The sequence below is a fragment of the Mus musculus genome, chromosome 2 (genome assembly GCF_000001635.26).
Source record: "Mus musculus strain C57BL/6J chromosome 2, GRCm38.p6 C57BL/6J".
Classification (NCBI taxonomy): Eukaryota; Metazoa; Chordata; class Mammalia; order Rodentia; family Muridae; genus Mus; species Mus musculus.
In genome coordinates this window covers 14,606,772-14,632,940 of record NC_000068.7, presented here as the reverse complement: position 1 = coordinate 14,632,940, position 26,169 = coordinate 14,606,772, and the positions used below count along the sequence as shown (strand labels likewise).

Genomic DNA, 26,169 nt, shown 5'->3' with positions numbered 1-26,169 from the left:
AACAGATATCAGTTCTGCTCCTATCCTGTGTCCGTTCATTCTTTCTCTGGAAACAGTCCTCTGAGAAAAGGCTCCTCTCCTTAAATTTAGTTCATGTGACTTGTATACAACTGATCCCTCAGTGAGCTCACAGTTGAGGCCTGGCCTAAGACTAGATGAAACCAAAACTGTGGAAAAATAATTTTCAAATTAAGCCTTTGAGTTGGACCACAAAGATGCCCTAGATAGCCTACTCATAAAGCTCCTGGAAACCAGCTGGCTACCACCTAAAGTAAGGACTAAAACCAACATGGAAGAAAACAGAAGGCAGCTATGGAATTCCAGGAGGTGCTTAATGACATATGAGCCACTCTGCTGGCGTCACCTAGGCTTTTCAGTCCAGTGATGCCATAAATGTCCTTATCACCCAAGCCTCCCTCAGGCAGTCATGTTTGTGGTCTCTGGCAACAGATGTGACCTAGAGTCCTCTTTTAAGAATATCAGCATAGAGAATCTTTGAGAGAATATGTTCAAAGTGAGAGGAATGGCTTCCATAAATGTGTGAGCATGGAGCCAACATGTTGATGGAAGAGCTTAGACTTCCCCACAAAAAGTTCATTGACATTCTGCCTTATCAAAATAAACATCTATTCGAAAGCTTGCAATTATCACCTGGTATACTCTATACTGAAGAGTAACAAAGTTAGAGAACTTTATATTATCACAGGGCTCATACAATACTGTCTCTTATCCCAATTCTCTATACTTCATTTTAAGATAAACTACATTAGAAAAGAAAACCACCAACAACAACAATAATAAAAACTCCTGGTAAGAGAAAAGAATCTCTGGCCTCATGGAAACCTAACTAGAACTAACCAGCTAGGATGCTCAACCATCTTGGTTAAGGGCCCACACATGGGAAATGGGCTCATCTTAAACTATGCTAAAGAGACAGGTGTATAATTGTTGATTTAGTGAGAGAATGTACTTTTCCTTATTGAATTCCTGTCCCTACACCAGACGCTTAACAACTGCTACTATGAGTATTGGTTCTACTTCTGTCTGGTTTCTGAGTTCCCAAGAAAAGCCTAACTTCCTCTTCTCTCTGTATCTTTTCTAGTGTGTTTTCTCAACAATTGGGGCTCCCCCTAACACTCTGGGCTTCCTTCCTCTTTCTCTGAGGCCCCCCTCCCTGCCCTGTGGTTGCTTGTTCACCAGCCTTATGCCAGCTTAACCTAGCATGGGTCTTTCCTTCTCTTCTCCAGCCACTTCCTCAGGCAGCTGCTAGAGTTTTACAGCATGTCTGCCCTGAGGTTTTTCTCTTAACTGCTAATAAAATTGTTGTTGAGCTTCAATCTTAGCCTGTTCTTATGTCCATTTACTAATGATACTAAAAGCCCTGAAGGAGGCCCTGATTTTCTCTGTATCAATCTAAGTAAAAAGGCCATTCTTTTTCTGAACTGTACATATACATACATACATACATACATACATACATATATATATATATATATATTCATTTTATAATCATAAAGAAAATTATAGATCTAAACATAAAACCGATAGCTTGATGTAGTAATGCCAGCCTTTTATCCCAGCATTTGGGAGTCCGAGTCAGGTAGATCTCTGCAAATTCAAGGCTAATGTGGTCTACATATGGAGTTCTAGGTTAGCCAGTGCTACACAGAGAGACCCTGTCTCAGAAACAAACAAAACTCAACAATTATAAAACCCCAGAGAATAATTGTAGAGATTTTAAGTTGAATGACCTGGTAGTGCTTTAATGAACGACTGATTATATACAAGACTTCTTCAGTTTAGAAACCAATGTGTATACCATTTCTGACCATCTTTAAGTTAAACGTATTTTTAAAATACATGAGAAACCTATAATAAGGAGAAGGAACCAGTTATTAAACTACCACAAAATGCAATTATTTGAACACTCCTTATTTTTGTTAAAATTCTATGGTATTGCAGCTAAGGTTAGTACAATAAAATTATTTGGGGCTGGTCTGGGTACCTATCATTTGTGATGAACATTTAAAACAACTGTTGTGAATAAACCACCCCCCCCCCAAAGAAAAACCAAAAACAATTGCTTTGAAAATTTTCTTGACTGTGTATCCAATACAGAAGGAAAAAAGAAACCTAAGGGTGAACACATTCAGAGGTCTTTGCAATGAAACAAAGCAGCCAAATTAATACACTTGTCCTGTGTGAACCTGCCATGGTTAAAACATTCACAAGGATTTTATATTGGGGAAAATAATACAGTCGCTTTTCAAAGCGGATTCTTTGGATCTAACAACTATCTGTTAACTGGCTGAGGCCACACTCTACATACTGTATCACAAAAGAAGGCCCACTGACTAAAGGTGCCCCACTCTTGCTTTCAAGTGGAAGAAAACATACATATTAGGGCTGGGAGACAGTTCTGGAAGTGGGATGTTTGTTGTACAAGCATGAGGTTCTGAGTTAGACTTCCAGAACCCACATGAAAAATCATAAAAATGAAAACCAGCCAGAAAGAAGAGCAGGTGTAGCCTAGAAAGAAAAGCCAGCCTAGCCTATACCATGACTTCTGAGCCAGTGAGAGACTATGTCTTCAAAAAACAAGATAGACAGCATCTGAGGAATGGCATTTGAGGTCATACTCTGGCCTTTACTCACGTGAGTGCATACACACACACCAAGAGAGAAGGGGGTGGGGAGAGAAATCTGTATCCACGTTGGCAATAAATCAATTTCTACATAAAGCTTGTTTTGAAGACACAGGAGTTTCTCAATAGACCCCCCCCCTTTTTTTTAAATCTAAACTCCAAAATAAAATACAGCATTTTTGACCCAGAAACTCACAGCTCTTCAAGCCACAGACATATAAACAACGAAGGTCAACGTGAAGTCAGTTTGAGGGGAAATGCGAAGGCATGTGGTGGCTGTTACCAAACACTCGACCCCTTAAACTGCGTCAGGCTAACAGAGAGCGCGCTCAAAACACAGCCTTGTTTGATGTTTTCTGGGGCAAAGTCATTCTGGAGCAGCTTATTTAGGAGCAATATATAATTAGTCTTCTGAACTCCAGACAGAAAATCTGGTAAAATTTTTAAAAATGTGTCACTTGTGTACACATATAAAACTCTTCACATTATGACTTCCTAAAGACAGAGTGTAACAACTGCAGACCCAGCACCCATATGGTGTCATATGTTACAAAACTTAATCTAGAGATGATAGAACTTACAGAAAATGTGCAGAAATTATAAGCAGTACAACATTTCATGCCACAGAGAAGCATACAGAATTTAGTTTCTGCGGGGTCCTGGAACCCATCCCCGTACAGCTATGGAGAGACAGTACAACTCTGTACATGTGAGTGTTTTCCCAGCTGTGACAGTGGCTTTGGGAGGAAAGCAGTGTGACCCTACATGTGTACTACTATCAAGTCAAAGGCATAGAGAATGCCATGTTTTGATTTAAGACACTTTGCATATTTGGGTTCATAATACTTACCTGGCTTCCTCGGCCACCTATGCTGCTACCAATCACAGTAGGTGAGCTCCAAACTACTACATCTACTCCCACCTTTTATGTAAGAGGCATGATCTCAGCCTGGCACCCTCCCTAAAGATTTCTTCTCCCAGAGCACAGCTTAACCTGACTTTCCCCAAAGTCCTGACTCCACTTCCACATTGCAGGACTGCCTGGTCTACCCCGTGCCCCATGTACCTCTATTGCAGCATTGCTAATAACTGACATCTAACACTGTATAAAAATTGTGTCATTTTACCGTAGGCCATCCATACTTCCTGGCAAAATAATTTCACAGGATGGCCACAGGTCTCTCTTAGCCAGTTTTAGCTAACTGGTGAGTGTTGGGTTCAATGACTAATTATGTCTAAAACAAAAACTACGGTAAAAGGGCTGGAGAAATGGCTCTGACGTTAAACTCACTGGATGTTCTTATGCAGGACCAGGGTTTGGTCCCCAGTACCCACTTGGCAGTTCACAACCATCTATAACTCTAGTTCTAGGTGATCCAATGCCTTCTTCTACCCTTTGAAGACACAAGGCATACATATGATATACTTTTGCACATGCTGACAAAACATTCATACATTTATAAAATTGATTTTACAAAACAACACATTAAGAGAATAAAGTGGAGCACAATGTGACATTCAGTATTAACCAATGACCTTCATATATGTGCACACATATATACATGCATACACACACCCAAATATATACATGCACACATGAAAAAACTTACCTCTCCACACCTGTACCTTCATACATACATGAAAAACATACATCCCTATCATCCATGTACACATAAGCACATGCCTCTCCACACCTGTACACAGACACACATTCACACATACACACAAATCCATTGCTTCACAATAAAACAAATGCACCTTCAAATCTGGAATACACACCCACTGTTTGGCTGTGAATAAAAGAGACCAAACACGGATGTGTGACTCTGAAACAAAAGTTTGAATATCTGACTCCAAGGCATTTTTGTCACAATGCCACTACAACAGTTTATTACATTCATCTTATAATCCACATCTTCAGAATAGTGTAATAGAAAGACAGAGAGGGTGGAAAATACTAGAATTGCTTTGGTCTGTTTTTCGAGACTATTATAAACATCTCCTGCAAGTGTATTAACCTTTGGAGTTGTCGAATAAATACTAAGAAAAGCTTCGGGAAGACGATGAGCATATGAGGCAAAGGTCAGTGTCTCTTGGTAACCAAGAAACCTAAGAAAGAAAGAAAGAAAGAAAGAAAGAAAGAAAGAAAGAAAGAGAGAGAGAGAGAGAGAGAGAGAGAGAGAGAGAGAGAGAGAGAGAGAGGGAGGAAGGGAGAGAGGGAGGGAGGGAGGGAGGGAGAGAGAGAGAGAGAGAGAGAGAGAGAGAGAGAGAGAGAGAGAGAGCAAGCAAGCCAGCCCACTTTTCTCCCCAAACAAATGGCCTGAGGCATAGAGAATGGCCAATTTTCAAATTATAAGACCACTAATGACTACTTCTGTGCAAGGGAAAATTGTCTGTTAGCCTGAGTTCAAAGGGGTTTACACAAATTCACAGAAAAAGGCCACAGCAGGGTATTAGAACAAGCAGCTGTCTGGGGCCCACCAACCTTCAACTTGAGCTCTCTGGGGAGAACCCTGACGGGGACTGCACGTGGTCTTATTCTATCTGCTAAAAGGTTTTAGAAGATGTTTTTAAAATTGCAAAACTGGTTAATAAATTTGTCTGTTTACAATGCCACCTTCCCATTTATCTCTCAGCTACGTAGTCCTCAGACTTCTATAAAGAGAAAAGCATGCAGGCCGGCACCATCTAAGGAGTCTTTCCATTGCTCTTTTTCTGGACTCATTTTGTGTACCTCCAAAGAATATGGAAGTCCTTCTCCTCTATGTCTAGGTGGAGGGCTCACTCTTCACAGAGCACTGGCTTTGACATCCTACCCTGAGGTGCTCAACTGTCTCTCAGAGCTTTGGCCTTTATTAGTCCTACACTCTACCTATGTCCATGCATTGGCTTCCCCTGCATCAAAGTACTCATTTAAAAAAATTGAAACCGCTCTTTCCTTTTGCGGACATCGGTGGATCGCAGCCGCCAAAATGAAGTTCAATCCCTTCGTGACTTCTGACCGAAGCAAGAACCGCAAACGGCATTTCAGTGCGCCCTCTCACATTCGGAGGAAGATCATGTCTTCCCCTCTTTCCAAAGAGTTGAGACAGAAGTATAACGTTCGGTCTATGCCCATTCGGAAGGATGACGAAGTTCAGGTTGTTCGCGGACACTACAAAGGCCAGCAGATTGGCAAGGTGGTCCAAGTATACAGGAAGAAGTATGTCATCTACATCGAACGAGTCCAGCGAGAGAAGGCTAATGGCACAACCGTCCACGTGGGCATCCACCCCAGCAAGGTTGTTATCACCAGGCTAAAGCTGGACAAGGACCGCAAGAAGATCCTGGAGAGGAAAGCCAAGTCCCGACGTAGGAAAGGAGAAGGGCAAATACAAGGAAGAAACGATCGAGAAGATGCAGGAGTAGAGACATCCCATGCACGGCTTTCATTAAAGACTGCTTAAGTAAAAAAAAAAAAAAAAAAAAAAAAAATTTGAAACCACCCTGAGACAATGACTCTAGCAATGCACACACAAGGATCTGAGTTTAACCCCAGAGCCTATTTTTAAAAAATTGGCCTGATGGTTATGGAACCAGGTGGCTACCTGAGTGTCACTAGTTAGCCTAGTCTATTTGGCAAGCTTGAGGGTAATGAGGCCATATGGAAAAAATAATTAATTAATTAGGGAGGTGGCAAACACCTAAAGTTGTCAGTTGTCCTCTGGTCAACTCTTCTGTCTGTCTCTCTGTCTCAATCTCTGTCTCGGGACAACTCTTTTCTCTCTCTCTCTCTCTCTCTCTCTCTCTCTCTCTCTCTCTCTCTCTCTCTCTCACACACACACACACACACACACACACACACACCCACACCCACACCTCTGAACCTTGAGAAGATGGCATAAATTAATGTTTATAGCATTTTCAAACAGATTCTTTAACTGTAAACATCTTTTTGTGCTTGGTATTAAACAGGAAACTACTTAATTCCTCAATAAAGCAAAGGCTCTGCCTTAGGCCATTTTATCTCTTGGCCAAAACACGCCAAAAAAGGGGCCACCAATCTGCTACATACTTTCAGATGCATGAACTGGGGCAAATGAAACATTTTATCAAAATCTCTATGCAGATTTTTATATAGAGATATATACACAATATTCACTTTATTAAGATATACTGATAATTCAAGTACTTGCAAGAATGTGGGAATATTAGAAACATGTAGGAATCATTTCATTATCCAAATATTTTCTTTGATACTTGGCTTTCTAATTCATGGACCTACCTTGATTTTACTTTACTTATTCATTTGTGGTTGGTGGTGTTTTAGATTTATTTTTTGAGACTGGCTCTCACTGTGTAGCACAGGAAAGCCTCAAACTCTAAATCCTGCCTCAGTTTCTACAATATTTGGATTATAGGCATATGCCACCAAGCCTGGCTACCATTGCATGTCATTAACATGCTTCTTGACTTCAGGATGTGGCATAAGGAATATGATGCATAGGGACCCTTGAAGCCCTAGTGACCTCCATTCTGTCAGTCCTCCAGCCTCATCCCCATGCTCCCTGAAGCCAAGCACACATGAAATTACTATCTCAGAAACGCACCATGCGCTTACATTGTTTGAAATTGTAGTTAGGATCATTAACCCACTGTTTTCTGGATCTGCTATCCTAAATACAGCACTGCTTCCTTCAAATTTACCCAGGGCTTTCTTTTGCTTCTCTAGCCCGTTCTTCCTGCAGGGTCACAGCAACAGCTGTTTATGTATTAGTCAGCCATGCTTTTGTTTATTATTTTCCTGGAAATTGATTCCTACCTCATTTGCTTCTCATTAATAACCCAGTATGACCTCCTGAGCCTTTCTAGGTCATAATACTTTGCTTAAGTGGGCATGAGGTCCTTCAGGAACTCATTTCAAAGCATAGCCATCCATAGTACTAGGAATCTATGGGACTAGTAACTTTTCATAGAGGTATCTAGGCTTCACTCCCTAAGCATATCTACCGAGCAAAGGAACATAACTTGAAATAACATCTTATGAATATGAATTACACTGTAGGGAACAAGTGAGCATTGTCAAATAAATCAGTGAGAGGTGACTTGGGATCTTTTGAGGATGTTTTTTCTGCTACAAGAGACAAGTACATAGCAGGGCATCCTGACCTAAGATGTGGATTTCTTCCTGATACAGCTTTTCCTGTAACTGTCAAGGGAAAGATTAAGTGGGACTCACACGGAAGCCTCCTTTTGGTATTAAGTTTCTGCAAGCTTGAAGTAAAAACTCTAAGGACTCAATTATGGTATATGAGAACTGGAAGTAGGAGAATTACTTTTAAGTAGGAGTTAGGAAGTGCTTAGTGGCTAAGTGCTTATTGAACAAGCATGAGGATCTAAGTTCAAATCCCCAGTCCTCATATGACAGCTCGGTGATGCAGGATCCATTGGAGCTCCAGGGCTAAATGGTCAGAGACATGAAGATCCCTGGAGCTCAGTGGGCAGCCAATATAGATGAAGTGGTAAGCAAGCTCCAGATCCTGTGAGAGACTAAGACTCTGTGTCAAGAGGTAGAAAGTAATGGAAGAAGACTCATAGCATTGAGTTCTGCCCTTAACCACTGTGCACACACTATACTCCCCCACACACATGTGCATATAGATATGCATATGCCACATACATACAAAATAGTTGCTTTTAAATGTACCATATATTAAAAATATAACCCTTACTTTAAATATAGGAGATAAATGGAAAAAAAATAAAAATGACAGAATACTCATATGCACTGATATATGTAGAAGTGTTGTATACTCAAAGGTCTTATTGCTCATAGGCAATGGGTCTTGTGTATCATCATATCAGACATTATGCAACAGGGGCTAACAGACTCCCCCAATGTTTTGGGCAAAACTTTGACCAGAGAGAAATTGGCAAACATTTCAGTGACTAGTAAATGTGATTAGAGGTCAAACTCAAGGTTAAACTTAGAAGATAAAGACCCTGGGTCAAGAAAAACAGCCTTCCAAGAACGGTGACTAAAATGGAAAATTCTGTTAGATAGATGAAGGAAGCAGGCTCTTTCAGAGTGGGCAATGCTCTCCTATGACCGGTGCAAAAATAAATAAATAAATAAATAAATAAATAAATAAATAAATAAATAAAATCAACAACAAGGAAGGACAGTCGGGCACTGGGACCTTCCTCTGTACACAAGGAAAACAGGAGCTTCAAAAAACCCCAAGCCAGCACAACCCTCAGAATGACGGAGACGGCCTTCTGAGGTGATACCAGACCACAGAGTTTCCAAAGACCTTTCACAGTTTTCACAAAAGTGGAGCCTGGTGGACCCCTCCATTACCCTGTGATGCACTTCCTATTTTTTTCCTTGATCTTCAGATGCTCATATAAGCAGAAGACAAGGAACAGGATAAACTGAGTTTCAGTGGCGGGTGTGGAACACTGACAAGACAAAATCTGACTATTCCCTTGTTGGGGTGAAAGTTAGCAAGTACTTCTCACATCTTCTCCAAAATCTAAAACTGACTTCTCCATCATTTGGTAGTTATCAAATGTGAATATTTCCAGAAACCAAACACATACAATGGAGTTAGCCCTTCTCACACACTAATGAGACAGAACAGGGACCCTTTTCTTGATCATAGGAGACTGCTACCTTAGGCAGGATGCCTGTGAAGAACATGCATAATTAACTTGAAGTGGGTAACTGATCTTTAGCTGGGTTTAACGGAAACATGCATGCTTTTGTGACTTCACTGTTGAATAAAATGTTTTTCCTAGTGATAATGACTAGGTATTCTGTTACACTATTCGGATAGTTTTCAATAATTCCCTTGCAGGTCATATCATCTATGCAACTTCTAAAACTTCACATGGATTTATCCAAGCAGGACATGAATAAAAATAGAAGAAAACAGAGAGAATATAATTCAAAACATATCTGAGGCTGAAAAAATAAAAGCACCTGCAAAAATAATTCTTGGCTTAAAAGGGTTATATTTATCTCAGTGGGAAAGGGGGTTATGCAAGAATTAGTTTCAATGCCCAAATTCATAAAAAAGTAAATAGAGATCTACTTCAGACTAACTTATAGAGTAGGTGTTCAAATACATGGCAGAAACATTTCTGAGAGTGAGCATAATTTTTATGTAACATATTCTTATTACACACACACACACACACACACACACACACACACACATTCACTTAGGCATATGAAAACTAACAATGTCAACTGTCCATAATGATATTTATGCTCATTTGTATTGTAGAAAGAACTAGGAAATAGACAAAGGTAAATATTTTTATATTGGCATGCCTTGAAATGGTTTCTAAGAAGACACACAACAGATTCTGCCATTCACAAAATCCAAGCAAACGTCTCAGAAGATAAAGAGATATTTACAGGAAATCAAAGGCGATAAATCTACTGCCTTCTAATTTATAGCTGTGTTTGTGACGAACGCAGGAAAACAAGCCAACAAGCCAGTATTTAAGAACTGAAAGATTTATCCAACCTTAAACATATCAGTCTCCACAGGCCTGGAGTCTGTAACCATTATCACAGTTTAATCTGCCTTTGCAAAACAAAACTGAAAAATAGACTGTGTGTCTTTGTGATTAATCATTTATATTTAAAGCCAATCTGAATAAATATAAAAGATCCAGAGAAGCAGAACGAAGAACACTGGTACTAGGAGGAAGTGGAATTTGTTTAGAATACCATGTTCTGAAAGTGTCCTGCAACCTTCTGTTAAATATTTGCTTCATTCTACGTTGTCACTCTGATGTGCTTTCTGGAAGCCCTTAGAAGCTACAGGGTTACTGAATTACAACCACAACACATGTTGGTAAGACAGAATCCCAGATGAGTGTCTGGGTCCTACCCTGCCAACCACAGTGAATATTGGTCCTTGAAAATTCCAGAAAAAAAAAAAAGAGTGAATTCATAAGACTCAATTTCTAACACAATAAACACAAGTCAGCACAACTCCAGGACATATAAGAGTTATCAGGACAAACAGTTACTGAGTCTTGGCCAAGCATGACAGGAACCTATAGCTGAGCTTGCATGGCAGAGTACCTGGATTGAAAAAGTGGCTTTAGTATGTGTTGAAACAAATCAGATCTAGCAAGTGGTCTCTTGAGCATTTGGTGTGCATCTTAAGAAGACTTCATCAATGCAAGCTGCAAGACCAAGTGTCTTTAGGGGAAAAAATGGAGAAAGAAAGGAAGGGAAACAGGAAGAGAATAGGAGAAATACAGAAAGCAGGAGGAGAGAGAGAGAGAGAGAGAGAGAGAGAGAGAGAGAGAGAGAGAGAGAGAGAGAGAGAGGAAGGGAGGGGGAGAAAGGAGGAAGGGATAAAAGAGGGACAGAGAAGGGAAGGATGAATGAGAAGAGGAGGGAGATGGTGTAGAGGAAGGGAGGGAGGCAGACACAAAAACAAACTCTGTAAAATAAAATGGTCTGTTCCACTCCGTACAGCTGGTTTAATTTCAATGACCACACTTACCTGCAGATGTGCATAGTTCTCCTTAACCTCGGAAATATCAAAGAATTTCCACTGTCACTGGAAGAGACCAACACAAATGTTCTATCCTTCGATGTCAGTTAGGCTCAGCTGTTATTTCTAGTCTAGCTGGCTTTTTTTTTTTTTTAATTGCTTTTGGTTTTTTGTTTTTCATTTTTCTTTCAGTAAAGTAATTTACCCCACTTAGTTTCTGGTGTTAAAAGAAATGTTTTCTTTCTAGACAATTGGCCCTTGGAGATTTTATCTTCTTTCTCTGGGTTTGTAAGAAAACTTGGTTCATGTAATAAGAACTAATGAAAAATAGAGACCTGTTATCCATACATGTATCCCAAACCCAGCCAAAGAGCACATAGCTTGTATCGGCACAAAGACAACCTTGGTACCTACAATTATCTTAACAGTACAAGACAACAGTGCTTTGTTTGTTCAATCCCTTTTAGTACATAAGCAATCTGAACAGTACTCATTGATTTCACATTCAGTATCTACAAGTCATGGGTAGCACTTTTTGCCCTTTAATCCATTAAAATTGAAGTATTTGTTCTACTTACAAAACCAAGGCCCCAGCAGACTATAAACTATTTCTGAAGTAGCCTCACATAAAACGAGGTGTAATGTTTGCCCAGCCTCACCCAGATTCATGACCTGGATGATTCCTGGGACCACGTCAGCCACAGCCAGCCCTCCAAACAGACCAGTACAGGCTACAGATGATTCACAGTCAAGTTCATTTCTGTTTACTTAACACAGGATGGAAGCTTCCAGAATTCTAAAATTCTAAAATTCGTATGCTCCTGCGGATTCTTGGAAAGAAGGAAAGAAACAAACACTCTTCCAACTATGTCTGTCCTTCTCATTACCAACAGGGACACTAAACTGTGACACAAACTGAGAACTCAGGCAACTTCTAAAGGAAGAACTAAAGGAATGCTGGCATTGAGGAAGTCATGAAGCCAGGCTGAGGAGACTGCTCAGTGAGAGAGAATGTCCATAACTTAGGCGTGAGGGCCTGAGCATCAGCACTGTTGTTAATAGCTGGTTGTGGTTGCATACATTATGACAATGTCAACACTGTGTGGGGTAGAGATAGGAGGATTACTGAGGGGTTGCTGGCCACAAGCCTAGGTCCAGGTTTAGTGAGAGGATTAAGGTTGAGATATAGACCAGGACTCTCAACATCCTCTTTTGGCCTGGCCTTCACACACACACACACACACACACACACACACACACACACACACACACACACTACAATCATAACACCCAGTGAAACTTTAAAACAATAAGACTATTCTCTTTTCTTCCCTAAAGAGACTTCAGAGTAGAGAGTAGCTTAGTGTTTTCAAATTTTGATGTAAAGTGTGCTCGGGATCATGTGCAGGAGACACTCTGTTCCGCCAGCTGGTGGCGCTGCCTTAGGAGGTTATGCAGCCCATGGGACTGACATAGCTAGCACAGGTGACATAGCACAGGTGACATAGCACAGGTGACATAGCACAGGTGAGTCACTGAGGCTGGGCTTGATGGTGTTATCCCTTTCTGGTCTCAGGCAAAGTCCTCGAATCCTCTTATCTTCAAAGACACAAGCAGCCTCTGCCACATTCTCATGCCAGCATCCTGGACCAGCATCCCGTGAAACTGTGACCTAATCCCTTCCTCCCTCAAGTTGCTTCTGTCAGGAATTCTGTTACAACTATGAAGAGACTCATACAGTGTGTTACATACTAAAAACAACAGTATTAATTTTTCTTTATGCTCTCCTCAGCTAAACAAGTTAAACAATTGTGATACATGCTCACTAATCTGTCTTTTTGTAACAAGAGAATATGATGTCACCAATAAAGAAAATAATAATAATCTGGAGTCCGCTGCCTCAATTCAAATCCTCAATCCAATCTCCCTCCTGATGTGACTATATTACTTTATTTCCATGCTTGGGTTTCCTCATTGGTAGGATTGAGCCCTAGACACAGTAACGTTTAATAAATATCAGATGTCAGTACTTCTTCCCAAATGCTTTGTTCTTGTCAATGTTTTAATAAATGTTCAAAATAAACATTGCATTTTAAAGTCATAATAGTGAAAGTTGTCAAGAGTGTTTATTTGCATATTTCCAATTAGCATACAGGTTTTAACTCTTGTAACGCATACAACTAGGTTTTTTTGTTTTTGGTTTGTTTTGGTTTTGGTTTTGGTTTGGTTTGGGTTTTTGTTTTGTTGCTGGTTGGTTTGTTTGTTTGAGGAGGCCTATTTGTAATGTGAACCTGGTGAGATATCAAAAGGCAGAGTCATTGAGAGGTGGGTATGACCTAAATATATTGTATTCATGTGTGAAATTACCAGGGAATAAACAAGCAAACTAACAAACAAACCTAGTTATTCATTCAAAGGCCAACTAGAAATGGCAGCACTCAGTCTCGGCAGATAACTATCTCATGCTGCTTGGAGGAAACCATTTGGAACACATCTCACAATGCTGTGATTCACTTAACAGAAAAACAGGAAAATCATGCGTTCAGGATCCCGTGCCCAAAGAGCATGTGAAGGTAACACTTTATACAGAACAGAAATGAGACAAAATAAAAACACAATGCGCTTTCTCGCCAATGAACACTTTACAAAACTGCAAGTCAGGACAGGAGTTTTCCTTGAAATGTTTGATGCGGAATATTAACTGGCCTATTTCATCATAACACGCTCATAGAGAAAGAATGGAGAACCTAGAGTAACCTTTATTTCAATATCATCTCATGTGAAAGCCCACTGAGGTTGGTAATACACAGCCAACAAGCCTGTGGGCAAAGGCCCCTTCAGGACACAACACTAGGCCCAGCTCTAGCATGAAACTGACATCCTAGAGAGAAAGACTTTTCAACAGGGCTGGGCATGCGTCATCCTTAATATCCCTGAAATATCACTGACGTCAAATAGGCTCCCAAGGTCAGAAAGATGGGAGCTCAGGCATGGGGCTGAAGTTGCTGGAATTTCACCTCAAAGCCTAAAGCAGAAACTTACTTGTAGGCATTCATTTTCTTAAGAGTAAGGATTATGTTTTAAAATTAAGCTTAGTTAGAAACATACACACGATTAACCTCAGGGAAACGCCATGTCCTTTTATTGCTTAGCCTTTCGCATGCTCTAACAGATCCTAAAACATTTCACCATATACCAATAGCTATAATATAATTTTAATCAAATATAGAGTATATTAGTCATCAAGAGTGATTTTTAATAGACCCTCAGAAGATCTTTCAGATTGTATTTGTATACAATACTCCTTTGATAAAATTATGACTTAAGTATACACAAGTCAATACTAAATCCAAAGTGAGCTACTACTCCAGTGGCAGAGAGACTAAGATATAAAATACTGGCATCAAGTTCTGGCTACTTGTGAATAAGTGAAGTGACAGATGCTATCAGACATGCAGTGAACTGGTACAGTCACTTTGGAAAACTGTCCTTCACTACTGACTATAGTGAGCATACACACACTATATGATTGCATATTTCATCCTAAATTTTTTCATCCAATATTTCATCACTGGCACATATTTTATACGTGCCAATGGTACACCCAAGAATTTACATAGCAGCATTGTCTTAATAACCTCAACGAGAGAAAAAAGCCAGTGTCTCTCAAGAGTGAAACACACTAACTGTGGCATATCCCATAGAATCCAATGTTGTACAGCAAAGAAAATCAGCCAAGGGCTGTGAAGTGCACAGTGGATGACCATGGCCAATATGAGGCTGGATATGAGAATTTAGACACAAAGCAATTTAGTTTACCTAAATTTTCAAAAAGTTGCAACATGAATTTCAATCAGGAAGACAGAACTCAGTTGTCTTTAGTTAGAGAGAACACAGGTGCAGTTGGATGAGGCGTTTGGGAGTGGGAGTGCTGAATTTTGGGGCTTGGGGGTTTGGTGGAAGTTCTAAGGGTACTTGTTTGACTCTGAGTCCATTGATCTGAGCTCATGAGTTACACACTTCTTAGTAAACATATCCAATTATCAATAAGAGCAAGAAATAATGTTACGAAAACAGAAAGTCTTTCGTGTCCTACAGTAGATCTGTCTCTGTTAGTCTGCTGTATGGCAGATGTTGGAGTAATTTAAGCCACAGAAAAATTATTTTCTCACAGTACCGGAGGCTGGGGCTAATGCCTAGGTGGATAGCTACTGTCTTGCTGGACCTTTGTTATCTTGCTGGGTCTCCCTGCTGCCTCTTTATCTCTTAAGGCTACTGATATCAAACTAAGATCCCATAATTCTTCTTTAACCTTTTTGACCCCCATGACGTTGTCTTAGCATCAATCACAGCAGTGTTCTATACATGATATTTTAGGAGAAGCAAATAGCCTGAAACAAGTTCCCTGCTTTTCTACTAGTTCACCCAAAATGAGAAAGATCATAATAAGTTTCTCTATCCTAAATTGTCACAGCTTCACCTTCTAAACCATTTAAATATCAGTATCATTACTACGTAAAAGTACCCATTTTATGGTTTTTAAGCCTGTATACCATAAAAATAACCTATTAAAAAGAACCACAATTTTAAGTTTTTCGTAATTACATAAAATTATTTTAAATCAAATGTCATAATGAATCTAGTTGCATAATTCTGTTAAGTTATGACCTTATAATTTGCATGTTGTAGAACATGTCTGTGACCCCAGATACTTAGGAGGCTGATGGAGGAAAATGATTTGAGCTCATGAGTTCAATACCGGACTGAATAATACAGCAAGACTCCATTAAAAAAAAAAAAAAAAAAGAAGGAAATAATTTTGAGATCTAGTCACCAAATCTTCTTTTAATACTAATTATAAATGTTCCTAGCCATACACAGGTACATTAACTAGCATCAACACAAGCCACTGGTTTAGTAAACATGTCCTCACAAGAAAAAGAACATATTAGCATTATATAATAATCTAGCATGGTTGCACATCCCATCGGCCATATGACACTCTCCCAATAATACACTTCTATTGGGAATCTAACCATGTCAGAGTAGCTTTTGCTCATTTTGCTATGGTAGCAAAATATGAATGTTGTTGCAATGGAGATTAAACTGTCAAAACAAAAGTATAATTTCCAACTCACAGCCCCTGCTCTGTGATGATGTGAGTGGGTTTCTGACGAGCTGTTTGGATAAGCACTGCGCCAACTCTGCCACACAGCACACCTCATTCCACTGAGATCCTAGCACAAGCCCTCTACCCTTTGGCTCTTTGCACTAGAGTGTTTTGCCTCCTTACATGCTCACATGTTTTGGCAAGCTATAGCTCCATTTAAATGATTGAGCAGCTGCCTGAATCACTCAGAATGGTCTCAAGCAAACATACTTTTTCAAGCACCCGATGTCAAAAAAGACAAATTCTAGTTCATTTACATGCAGTGCTGAAATCCTCTGCCCCCTTCTTGTGAATCAAACTCTCAAATTTTCACACAGGAGGAACACATGACAAAAGGGACACCACTGGAGAAAGGGTCAGCCTTCCAATGAAGAGCTGAAATAAGCAACAATGGATGCCACCCTATTAATTCTGATTCACTACAATGTGCTCACTTGAAACATCTCAGTTTCCATTCTCACCCACTTTCCATAAGCTGTATGACTTCATCTATGGCCTTGCTGCAGCTCTTGTTCCAAGACTCCTAGAGGTGTTTGCTTTACATTATCTAATGTTCAACCCCACTGCAATGATTCAAAGTTCTGTAGTTGAATTCTACAAGTTCAGTCCCATTATCCCAAGGACAAAATACCCAAAGCTCAAGTCAGGACTTGACATGTAAAAGTCTTTGTATACCTTGCCTTCAACTGAGTCAACTAAGCTAAATAACTATATTCCATCCCCTTTCGGCATCCCAGGGACTCTGATACTGGTTATGTGTGTACTACCATCAGACCAGTATACGCCCCATGAGATTTTAACACTATTTCCAGTTCTCTGACACCAGGGGAACATTGACCTAGGAAGGATCACGCCTGGGTTATCTTTTTCTTTCCAAATGTTTCTTTCAAGTTTCTCTCCTTCTCAATCTACTATCTTTCTTTGACATCCTGCAACCAAAACAGAATCCTATTGGTACAGATTGGATTTTTTCACTTGTCTAAGAGTTGCTTGAATATACATTTGGCACAGTTAAATGGTACAAAAGGGGACTGATTGCTAACCAGGGATCACCTGTGCCTATATAAGGAAAGCATATAGAGTCAGCAACTATAGGCATAGCAGGCTTACTGTGGTCTACTGCAACAAATCAATCTGAAAGAAGCTCTAGGAGGCAGTGTCACAGAGAGTCATCAGACTTAACTGGGATAGAGAGAGGGTCAAGTTTTATGATCTCCAACTAAAACAAAAATAAAACTCAAAAGATCAAACCAGGACCCATACAAGACTCTCCTGCCAAACACACTTGGGGCAAGAGCTTAGTCTGGGCTTGTGATAAAAGACCCAAGAGGTAATAAAACCTGGTGACATCCAAAGAAGCCAGTCAGCGTTTCCAATAGAGTCATTGATCTTGGCAGTGAGCTGTACCCACAAGGAATTACACACCGAGTCACTGGCCAGAAACTGACCATCAATCAACCAGGAAACTATGCTCTCTATAATATTTTCTCCCATCTCTAGTGTCACTGCAGGGCACTAGGTGAATACACATGCTCACCCACACACTGCATGAGGGCTTAATATGCTCACCTCTACTTCATGAGGTGCTAACACTGACCCATAACCATGTCTTTCAGAAGACTGGCTACTGTGTGCCTTCTCTGAGACTTGAAGTACTTTCTGTTGCAACATGTCACTGTTTATGTTAGGCAGCTTGATGCTTTCTGCCGGTCAGGACTTTATCTCAGTTTACCACCATGAAAACTGCTTCAGTCTCTATAAACATCAAACAGCTAAGTTACACCCTGATGCCATCATATGATCTACCTAACCTTAGATGTGGGAACCGTTTAAGACCAAAAACAATTTTCTTTTTCATTATCCAAAGCCAAAGAAAGAAGGAGAAAAATCAAAACAAAAGCTAAAGAAATCTCCATGTTGCATGTAATAGTTGGGAGCGTGGACACCCTCTCCCTGAAGACCACCAAAACCCAAAACTCGTTCCTATTGTAGCAATTCTGTCTTTCTGTGGAAACTCCTCCATAATGAGGTCTGCAGCTGATCCTTCCCAACTTGCCAGGCAAGAATGCAATTATTATTCAGAGTCACACTTGAAGCATAAATATTTTCATTAGGACATTAAACTGCACGTGTTTCGCTTCAATTTCAAGTAAAAATACTGCATAAATCTCCAGAGAGAGAATTTAAAACCACTTAAAGACCGAAAAAAAAAGAATTTCCTTTTAAATATACTTGTCAACACCATAGACTTGAATACTCACTTACCTGGCGGACAAAACTGTTTGAGGTAGTGTCTGACGATGTGCTTCCATCCGAGCCTTTAAATCTATTTTTCCTCCTGGCTCCTTTTCCATAGGACTACATAAAAGAGACAGAGAGGAGGGACAGGAATGAGATGATTAAAATCTTCCACAGGAATCTACACCTATTCAAGAAAATCTCCGCTGAAACTGATAATAAATTTGCTATTGTGTGGACATCATTAGAAAATTAATATTGGGGGACCATTACAACTTCTTTCAGATCCAAAAGTATTTGCTTGGCTCCAAAGTCTTGACCAAGTGCTTAGTAACTGGTAGTTACTTAGTAACTGAGGCAATGTATCTTCTTTGGGATATGTTAGGAGCCAGAGGAAAACCTTTGAAGAGACAAGACTTTTTAAAAGGCATTCACAAACAAGAAATTAAAGGCAAGGGCTGAAAAACTGAACAGGCCTTCTTTCAGTAACAGGGCTGAACTGAGCACAAACATTTTACCAACAAACTTGTTTTTCCTATTCTATTTCTGTGCTATGGTTCACATCCAGAGCTCTGGCAATAAACCACGCATGATTTGATGCGAATTCTAAGCACACAAAAGGAAAGTCACTGCAAGCATTAGATATGAAATGTCTACATTCCTACAGCTTTGAGGAAAATAAAATTTATTCTTCCATCTAATGTGTATATATGGAAACAGTTCAACATTGAGTTTTAGAGATAGGTAAGTAGGTAGGTAGGTAGGTAGGTAGATAAGAGATTATACACATAGCATATTTTGATCAAATTCTTTGTTTCAAGCACCGCTGTTATCCTCAAATGTAATTATAAACAAAATATTATTACACAGGTTTGCTTTTAAGTATTAAATGAAATGAAGTTCTCCAAATACAGTAGTAGAATGCTTGCCTAACGTGTATGAGAGTCTCCTTTACACACAGACACCGAGACAGACAGACAGACAGACAGAGACAGACACAGAGACACAGAGACAGAGTTATTTATGGAATTTAGCATAAGATCTGGCTCATGGTAAGTGTCCAAATACTATACAAAAGGGAAAGCCACAGAATGACTGGAAAGTGGGAGGGACAGGTTGGGCTGAAAGATATGATATCAGTTATTGTTAAGTTTATAGAGACTTCATCACATGATTAATAGTTACAAAAGCACCTTTTTAAAATCACCGCATTCAGGTTCTGAAAGTGCTGCTTGATTATGTTTTATTATCTATAAGTTTTTTATAAAACTAAGACCTTTGATAAAGCATAGAATCGGCTGTGATCTACTTCTCCGGGCTGAGATCTACTGTGAGCTGTTGTGACCTGAGTCACTTAAATGGATTTGCCATCACTGCAAGTGTGGTGCAATTTTAAAGAAAAAAAAATTCTTAAATATGTTTGTTCTGTTCCAAGTATCTAAGGGCTTTATGTAATACAGACATGTTTCCATGGCGTCTGATTAATTCTCCACTTCATAAAAGGAAAGAGAAGCTGAGCTGTGCTTTTGTGTGACACACGAGGCTCTCCTCACTTCTCAGCTTATTCTTCTTACTTATATAAACATTGTCTGGTAAACTGTTGAAAAATAACATTCTTTTAACAACACTCTTCCTTTTCCAATTATCATCTAAAGGTTTGGACAAAGCCATCTTACCAGGCCAAAGAAGGCTACAAGGAGGTATGAAAATACCCCTGAAATTTTAAAAGGTGCATTATTCCGTATGGAAATCACTTACTATTTTAAAAGAATTTCATAAGGCCTAACATGTTTCTTTAGGACGCTTAGGAGCAGTCTATCTAAAACACATTATTTATCCTCATGAAGAATATGTTATTTTTGAGAACAAAACCAAAATATAATCTTATTATTCTTTTTCTCATCTCTTTTGGTTCTCATTTGAAACAACTAGAAAATAAAGATTTTTATTCTTGTGTATTTCATCTTTTTAAATGATAAATATGCTTGCTCTCTTCAGTTTCTTGGGTGTCTTAAAGTGTTTCCTGGCTAATCACAATTGCACATTCTGCCCTGTGTGAAGAGAGAATGAAAACTAAAGAGAGACATAGGGAAGGCTTCTGTTCAGGGAGGGGGAGAAAGGGAGAGGGAGAGAGAGAAATGAACGAAAGAATAAAGAAAAAGAAAGACACATTCAAAGCTTCACATTAAGTTTTTCAATCTCTTGGTAATATCATCCACAAAACATGACCTTACATATACTTAGCTTTCAACAGAATCTTTGTGTTATAAAAAAAAATTTCAGGTTTCTACTGTTTTAGATACAGTTCATATGATAAAAATTATAACATACTAAATTATATACAAACTATTATTTTTTAAATTGCTATGTATGACTGATGTGTGTGTGTGTGTATGTGTGTGTGTGTGTGTGTGTGTGTGTGTAGATTGGCATCCATATGTGTTGAGGTTGGACAACACCCTCAGGTATCATCAGTCCTTACCTTCTATGTTCTTTGAGACTGTGTCCCTTGAGGTATGCAGCAGTGGACACCAGCTAACTGGCCCACAGTTTTATGGATTCTCCTGACCCTACGTCCCTTCTCAGGGCAGGAGTGCTGGGATGACAGATGTGTGCCTCTGTGTCCTGTTTTACATGAGTTCCGAGGACTCAAACTCAGAACCTCAAGCTCTAACGGCAAGTGCTTTAGCCACTGAGCCATCGCCCCAGACTGCCCTAGTAGTTTCTACATTCTCCCTCAAACACACATATCTTTAAGGAGTGACTGAAAGCATTAAATATTTTAAGTTCCATACTGTTATAGACTGTTGCTATTCCGTACATGTCATATTTATTGGAGCCAGAATAAACACAACATGCTCATTTATACCTCAATCCTTTATTTTAATCATCTCAGCCTAACTATTTTTTTCTACTGTCTAAGGGCCCATGCCGCAGAAATTATACTATAAATCTTTCCAGGAACCTGTGTCTGGGGAGCTTATAGGCCCTAAAGGAGAACCCGCTACTACTGTTTAGCTAAATGGAGAGTGTTCAGTCTTAAAGGGACATCTGTATCACCTCCTGCCACCTAGACCGAAGGAACATCACAGAATTAGAAACAGAAAGAATGTAAGAGCCAAGGGTTCAGGAGGAGTGCTACCAAAAAAATGTCTTCAGGCCATGACCTCGAGAGGCATTCAGGAACCCACTACAACAATGATTACCTGCATAAAACCTGCACAAGACTGGGCTCACCAACATTTCATCATGTGAAAGGAAGGGCTCATAATGTCCCATCCCTCCATGAGGGGTTAGCAATACCTAATGGTAGGTCAAGGAAGGGTGACATTCCTTCACTATTGTAGACCCTGAAAAGTTGCCCATGCTCACACAGTCGATCCTAACTAAACTCAGGGAGGCATATGCACACACAAAAAGGCAGGAATGTAGGAGGAGGATGGCTAGGGAAGAAGAAAGGAAAAGGAGACAGAGAAATAGGGGCGAAAGACTAAAACTCACCCTATACATGTACTGATCTGTGCAAGAGTAAAAATGGTTTCCTCTAATCTAATGCACATTTAAAATTAAGTCCACTTTGCCTGAAATTTAAAATTAAGTCCACTTTGTTTTTTAAAATTACTTTATATCCTGGAAAAATGTATAACATTTGAAAATGAAGAAAACAGCTAAAATGAAGAAAATATAAAAAGAGTGAAACCCTTTCCCCAATTGGAGGCATGTAATAACTAACAATAATTGGTTGACAATATTTGGAAAAGAAACAGCATTTTCTTGAGTTTCTACTTTAGGCCCTGGTATCTGCATCAGCAATGGTCTCTCAACGCTGTTTGGCAGCTATATGATACCTAAGAGTTAAGCATTCAAGCAGCCCGGGATAAAGGGAGGAAGATGGAGTATGGAAGGGGGGTTGGCTATAGTATAAAAGGCTAGCATCCTTCCTGGACCACTCTAAACAGTCACTCATTTCTACTCTGAAGTGTTGACATGCAGCTACATAAAACTAAATTGTGTCATTGTAGTAAGAGAGAGGCACATAGTTAAATTGTCTAAACACACTGATGATTTAAAAAATTAGAATAAAATTAAGAAATGTACACAAATGTATTGTAAAAGATACTCAGACTACAGTGTGGTCTGAATACCAGCTCCGTGTGAGTAATCTGCAACACTGGTTAGTTTTTAAAAGCAGAATTGTTTTGAAATCTGCCGATAAATGCTTGTGTTTGCAGAGGTAGTTAAAGTGTCACTTTCGAATGAGTGAAAGGGACAGTAGTAGTTAATTATGGATATTTCTGCAGGGCAAGCAAAGTTGCCATGACAGCCCCTGGACAGCATTAGGAAAGATGTATGTGCTTGATGGTCTTACATGACAAATTGCTCTCATGGGGACAATGCTGATGTGTAAAGTTAGTTTGCTTTCCCTGAATTAGTAGTTGCTGATATTCATTCCTTTGAATTTCAGACTTTCATCTTCTTTGGGACAATGACAAGAAGACCAAAATTATCCAAGAGAGATCCAGTAAGCTCCCCTGCTTATGAACACTTGACTATGAACAAAGTCCTTGAATACTTTACTAGGTGAGAAGTAGCTGAGGACCCCCCCCCCAAAAAAAAAAGAAAAGGGGAACACAGTTGGTTTTCAAACTGAGCAGCCCACACAAACAGAGAAAGAATCAGGAGGCAATACCAACACAACTCTTTGGGATGAGGTCTGTCAGGTAGAGCAGGGCAGAACGGTTTGTCCTGGAAAGGCAAATTCAGTAGGTTTAATGCAGTGAGGGCCAGAACGAGGGGGAAAGGCTGGGGCAGGGTGTGTCCTTTTTACATAATGTCAGGCTTGGAAAGGTTTCTAAGAAAGGCTCAATTGCTTTAAGCAACATTATAAATCATTGTAATTCTCCATAGTTGTAAAAGCAATATGCAGTGCTTGCCCTAAGTGGTTAGTAGAATATAGACATGTCTAGGGGGTCACAAAATTGAAGAGGGCTTCCACCTTGCTCCCCCACAGGGTTAACACATTAACATTACTAGAAAAGGTCAGGATAACATACCATATATTTCAATAGAGTCAAAGGCATTGACAGGTAAATCATGTATCAGGAAGGGAGACTGTGAATCTGTAGGTCCATAATAGAGTGTTTTCCCAGAATGGACAAAACTCTACAGTCTTCCAACAGCATCAAAAATTAGAGGTGGGGTGTCAGGGTGTCTGGGTGTTGGGAAGGAGGGGAGAACAGTGGACAGAAGGGCTCAAATTAGTAGAGTAACTAAAATTTGTCTCACTCAAATATTACATTTCGAATTCCAAAGACACACTCTGAATTTCTGATTGACATGTTTTTCAATTCCTCCAAATAAATCCCTGATGCTAATACCTAGAGCATGGGAACTCAGACACTGCATCTGGAGACTAAACAAGGCTTACGCACCCAGGGCGAGGACCTAAGTGTGTTTCTGGGAAGCACAACTAGGTTCAGGAGCACTGGAAGGCAGACTGCCACTCTTCTCTGATAAAGCCCCTTGTTCTAGCAGCTCAGGATGTTGCTGCAACCAGATTGTTTCTATGGAGTGCTGAAGGCAGCTGGGGAACTAGCTGGGGCGGAACCAGCTGGGATCTGTTGCTAGGAGCAAAACAAACAGGCCCCTTGCTTACTGTCCTTCATTGTCAGGTGTGACTGGAGATGCTGGCTACCAGCTCTTTGAGGCCTAATTTGCAGAGCGCCTGGGCTGTTCTGTTTCTAGCCCATTGCCTCTCCTGTCACCATCCTGTTTCCAGTCCTTCTCACCTGCTCCTCACCCACCCAGCCTGCCCAGGATCTTTCCCATCCTTAGAGAAGGACCAGCTACAATGTTTAGAGTTATGCTGTCCAACAAGAAAGTGTACTGCCTGCATAATACATATTCTCTAGTAGACACAGGAACAGAAGAAATTAATTATGAAAATGTATTCCGTGAATTCAACTCAACAACCCGAAAGGTAGCATCCTTTCAGTATGTATTTAGTTTAGGATTTTTTTTGGAGTTGTGTCCTGTTTATTATTTGCACAGTGAGTTTTTGAAATATAGTCTGTGTTTCACATGAACAGCACATCTCAGATTGGGCTAGCCACATATCAAGTGACCAGAGGCCAGAGGGAGCTGGCACCTAATACAGTTGACCATCCTTTTTGGAATTTGGAGAGTCCATTAAAAAAAAAAAAACCTTGAATGTTTGGCTCTAGATATATACTCATACAGTATCCAGCTGTTTGCTCTAGATATGCTCTTATAGTATCCAGCTGTTTGCTCTAGATATGCTCTTATAGTATCCAGCTGTTATCTAAAAACTAGTCTGCTGGAATCAGAACTTTTAAGATTTGTATTGGCATGACCTTGTACCTCTCATGTAACAAATTACCACTTTGCTCCTGACAGTGAACTTGGAAGCAGAGCTCAGATGGATAAAGGTATTCCATCTCCTTAGGCAAAATATAAATAAATGCCTGAGAAGATTTTGTGAATTTATATCTTCCACTTTGTTCACATAAGATTGTATCCTGATTACTAAAAACAAAAGAAGAAGCAACTTGAAGCCAGTAGTGAAGCTGGGAAGTTTATTTGTGAATAGAGGTTCTACTTGTACATTTCTGGGGAGAATCTCGATCATTTAGTTCCTTCAAGAAAAGGAACAAGACCCACCTCACCCCCTAAGAAAAATGGAAAAGAAAAGGAAATTGAAATAGAAAAAGGCGAGGGAAAGATACTCCCAGGGAAGCCTTCTTTCTCAGGTAGAATTTACAGGCAATGTGTTTTGTTCAAACAAAGACTGAAGGGATTCCGGGCTTACCAAGTATCAAAGGAGTTCTACAATGCCAGGACTTAACAGTGTAACTTTGCCCTCACATAATGCTTGTAAGATAAACACAAATGAAGCAAACTTGCTTTCATTTTTAGGAGCCCCCCAAAGCAGGAGAGGTAGAACATTTAAACCTTCCTGGGCATATGTTTATTTATAAAATCCATTCCCCTCTTCCCCTCTATCCAGCGTCATATAGTCATGTGCTAATTCCTGTCTTGGTCTTTGAAATGTCTGATGCATAGGCCTAACATAGCCGTGGCCTTTTCCCTCTTTTGAGTTTAGATATTATTAGCCCTTGCCCAAACTGTTGTATATCTATTAACCTCCCCTTCTTCCCACTCTGCCTCTGCTCTCCAAACGATCCTAGAGAACATACATTCTCTGTGGATCTGTCCAGTGATCTGTCACATGGCTCCTTTTCTGAACCCTTTCCACAGATCTCTGTTATTCAAAGGCTCCAAGATGTGGCCTCAAATTGCCCTGTCAACCTGATGCCTGTCAACCTGATGTCAACCTGATGCATTCCCAAGCTAATCCTTCCCCTGCGTTCTGCTAACTCTAGAGATTACAAATGCATCCCATAGAGAAGACTCTAATTCCTATAATGGTATGTGGCTCCCATTATGTCTTTCAAAGTTCCTGTTGAAATCTAGCACTTTTTAAATGCCACCTCCCCTGTCAAGTACTGCAGATAACTCTAGACTGTGGCCTTTACTCTTTTTAACTCCTTGGATTCTTGGGTACCCCCACCCACACAAATGTCCCGTTTGT

The 26,169-nt window shown here is 39.9% G+C and overlaps 1 protein-coding gene and 1 pseudogene across 7 annotated transcripts in view; one reads left to right on the top strand and one right to left on the bottom strand.

Annotated features, from left to right (window-relative positions):
• Nucleotides 1-26,169, bottom strand: part of Cacnb2 (calcium channel, voltage-dependent, beta 2 subunit) — a 384,951-nt gene that overhangs the window by 355,871 nt on the left and 2,911 nt on the right. For all 7 annotated transcript variants that reach the window (XM_006497313.4, XM_006497317.4, XM_006497318.4 and 4 more), the window contains exon 2: nt 18,585-18,677. In XM_006497313.4, coding sequence (XP_006497376.1) covers nt 18,585-18,677 — 93 coding nt within the window. The remainder of the gene's footprint in view (nt 1-18,584; nt 18,678-26,169) is intronic.
• On the top strand, nt 5,578-6,119 carry Gm13268 (annotated as a pseudogene).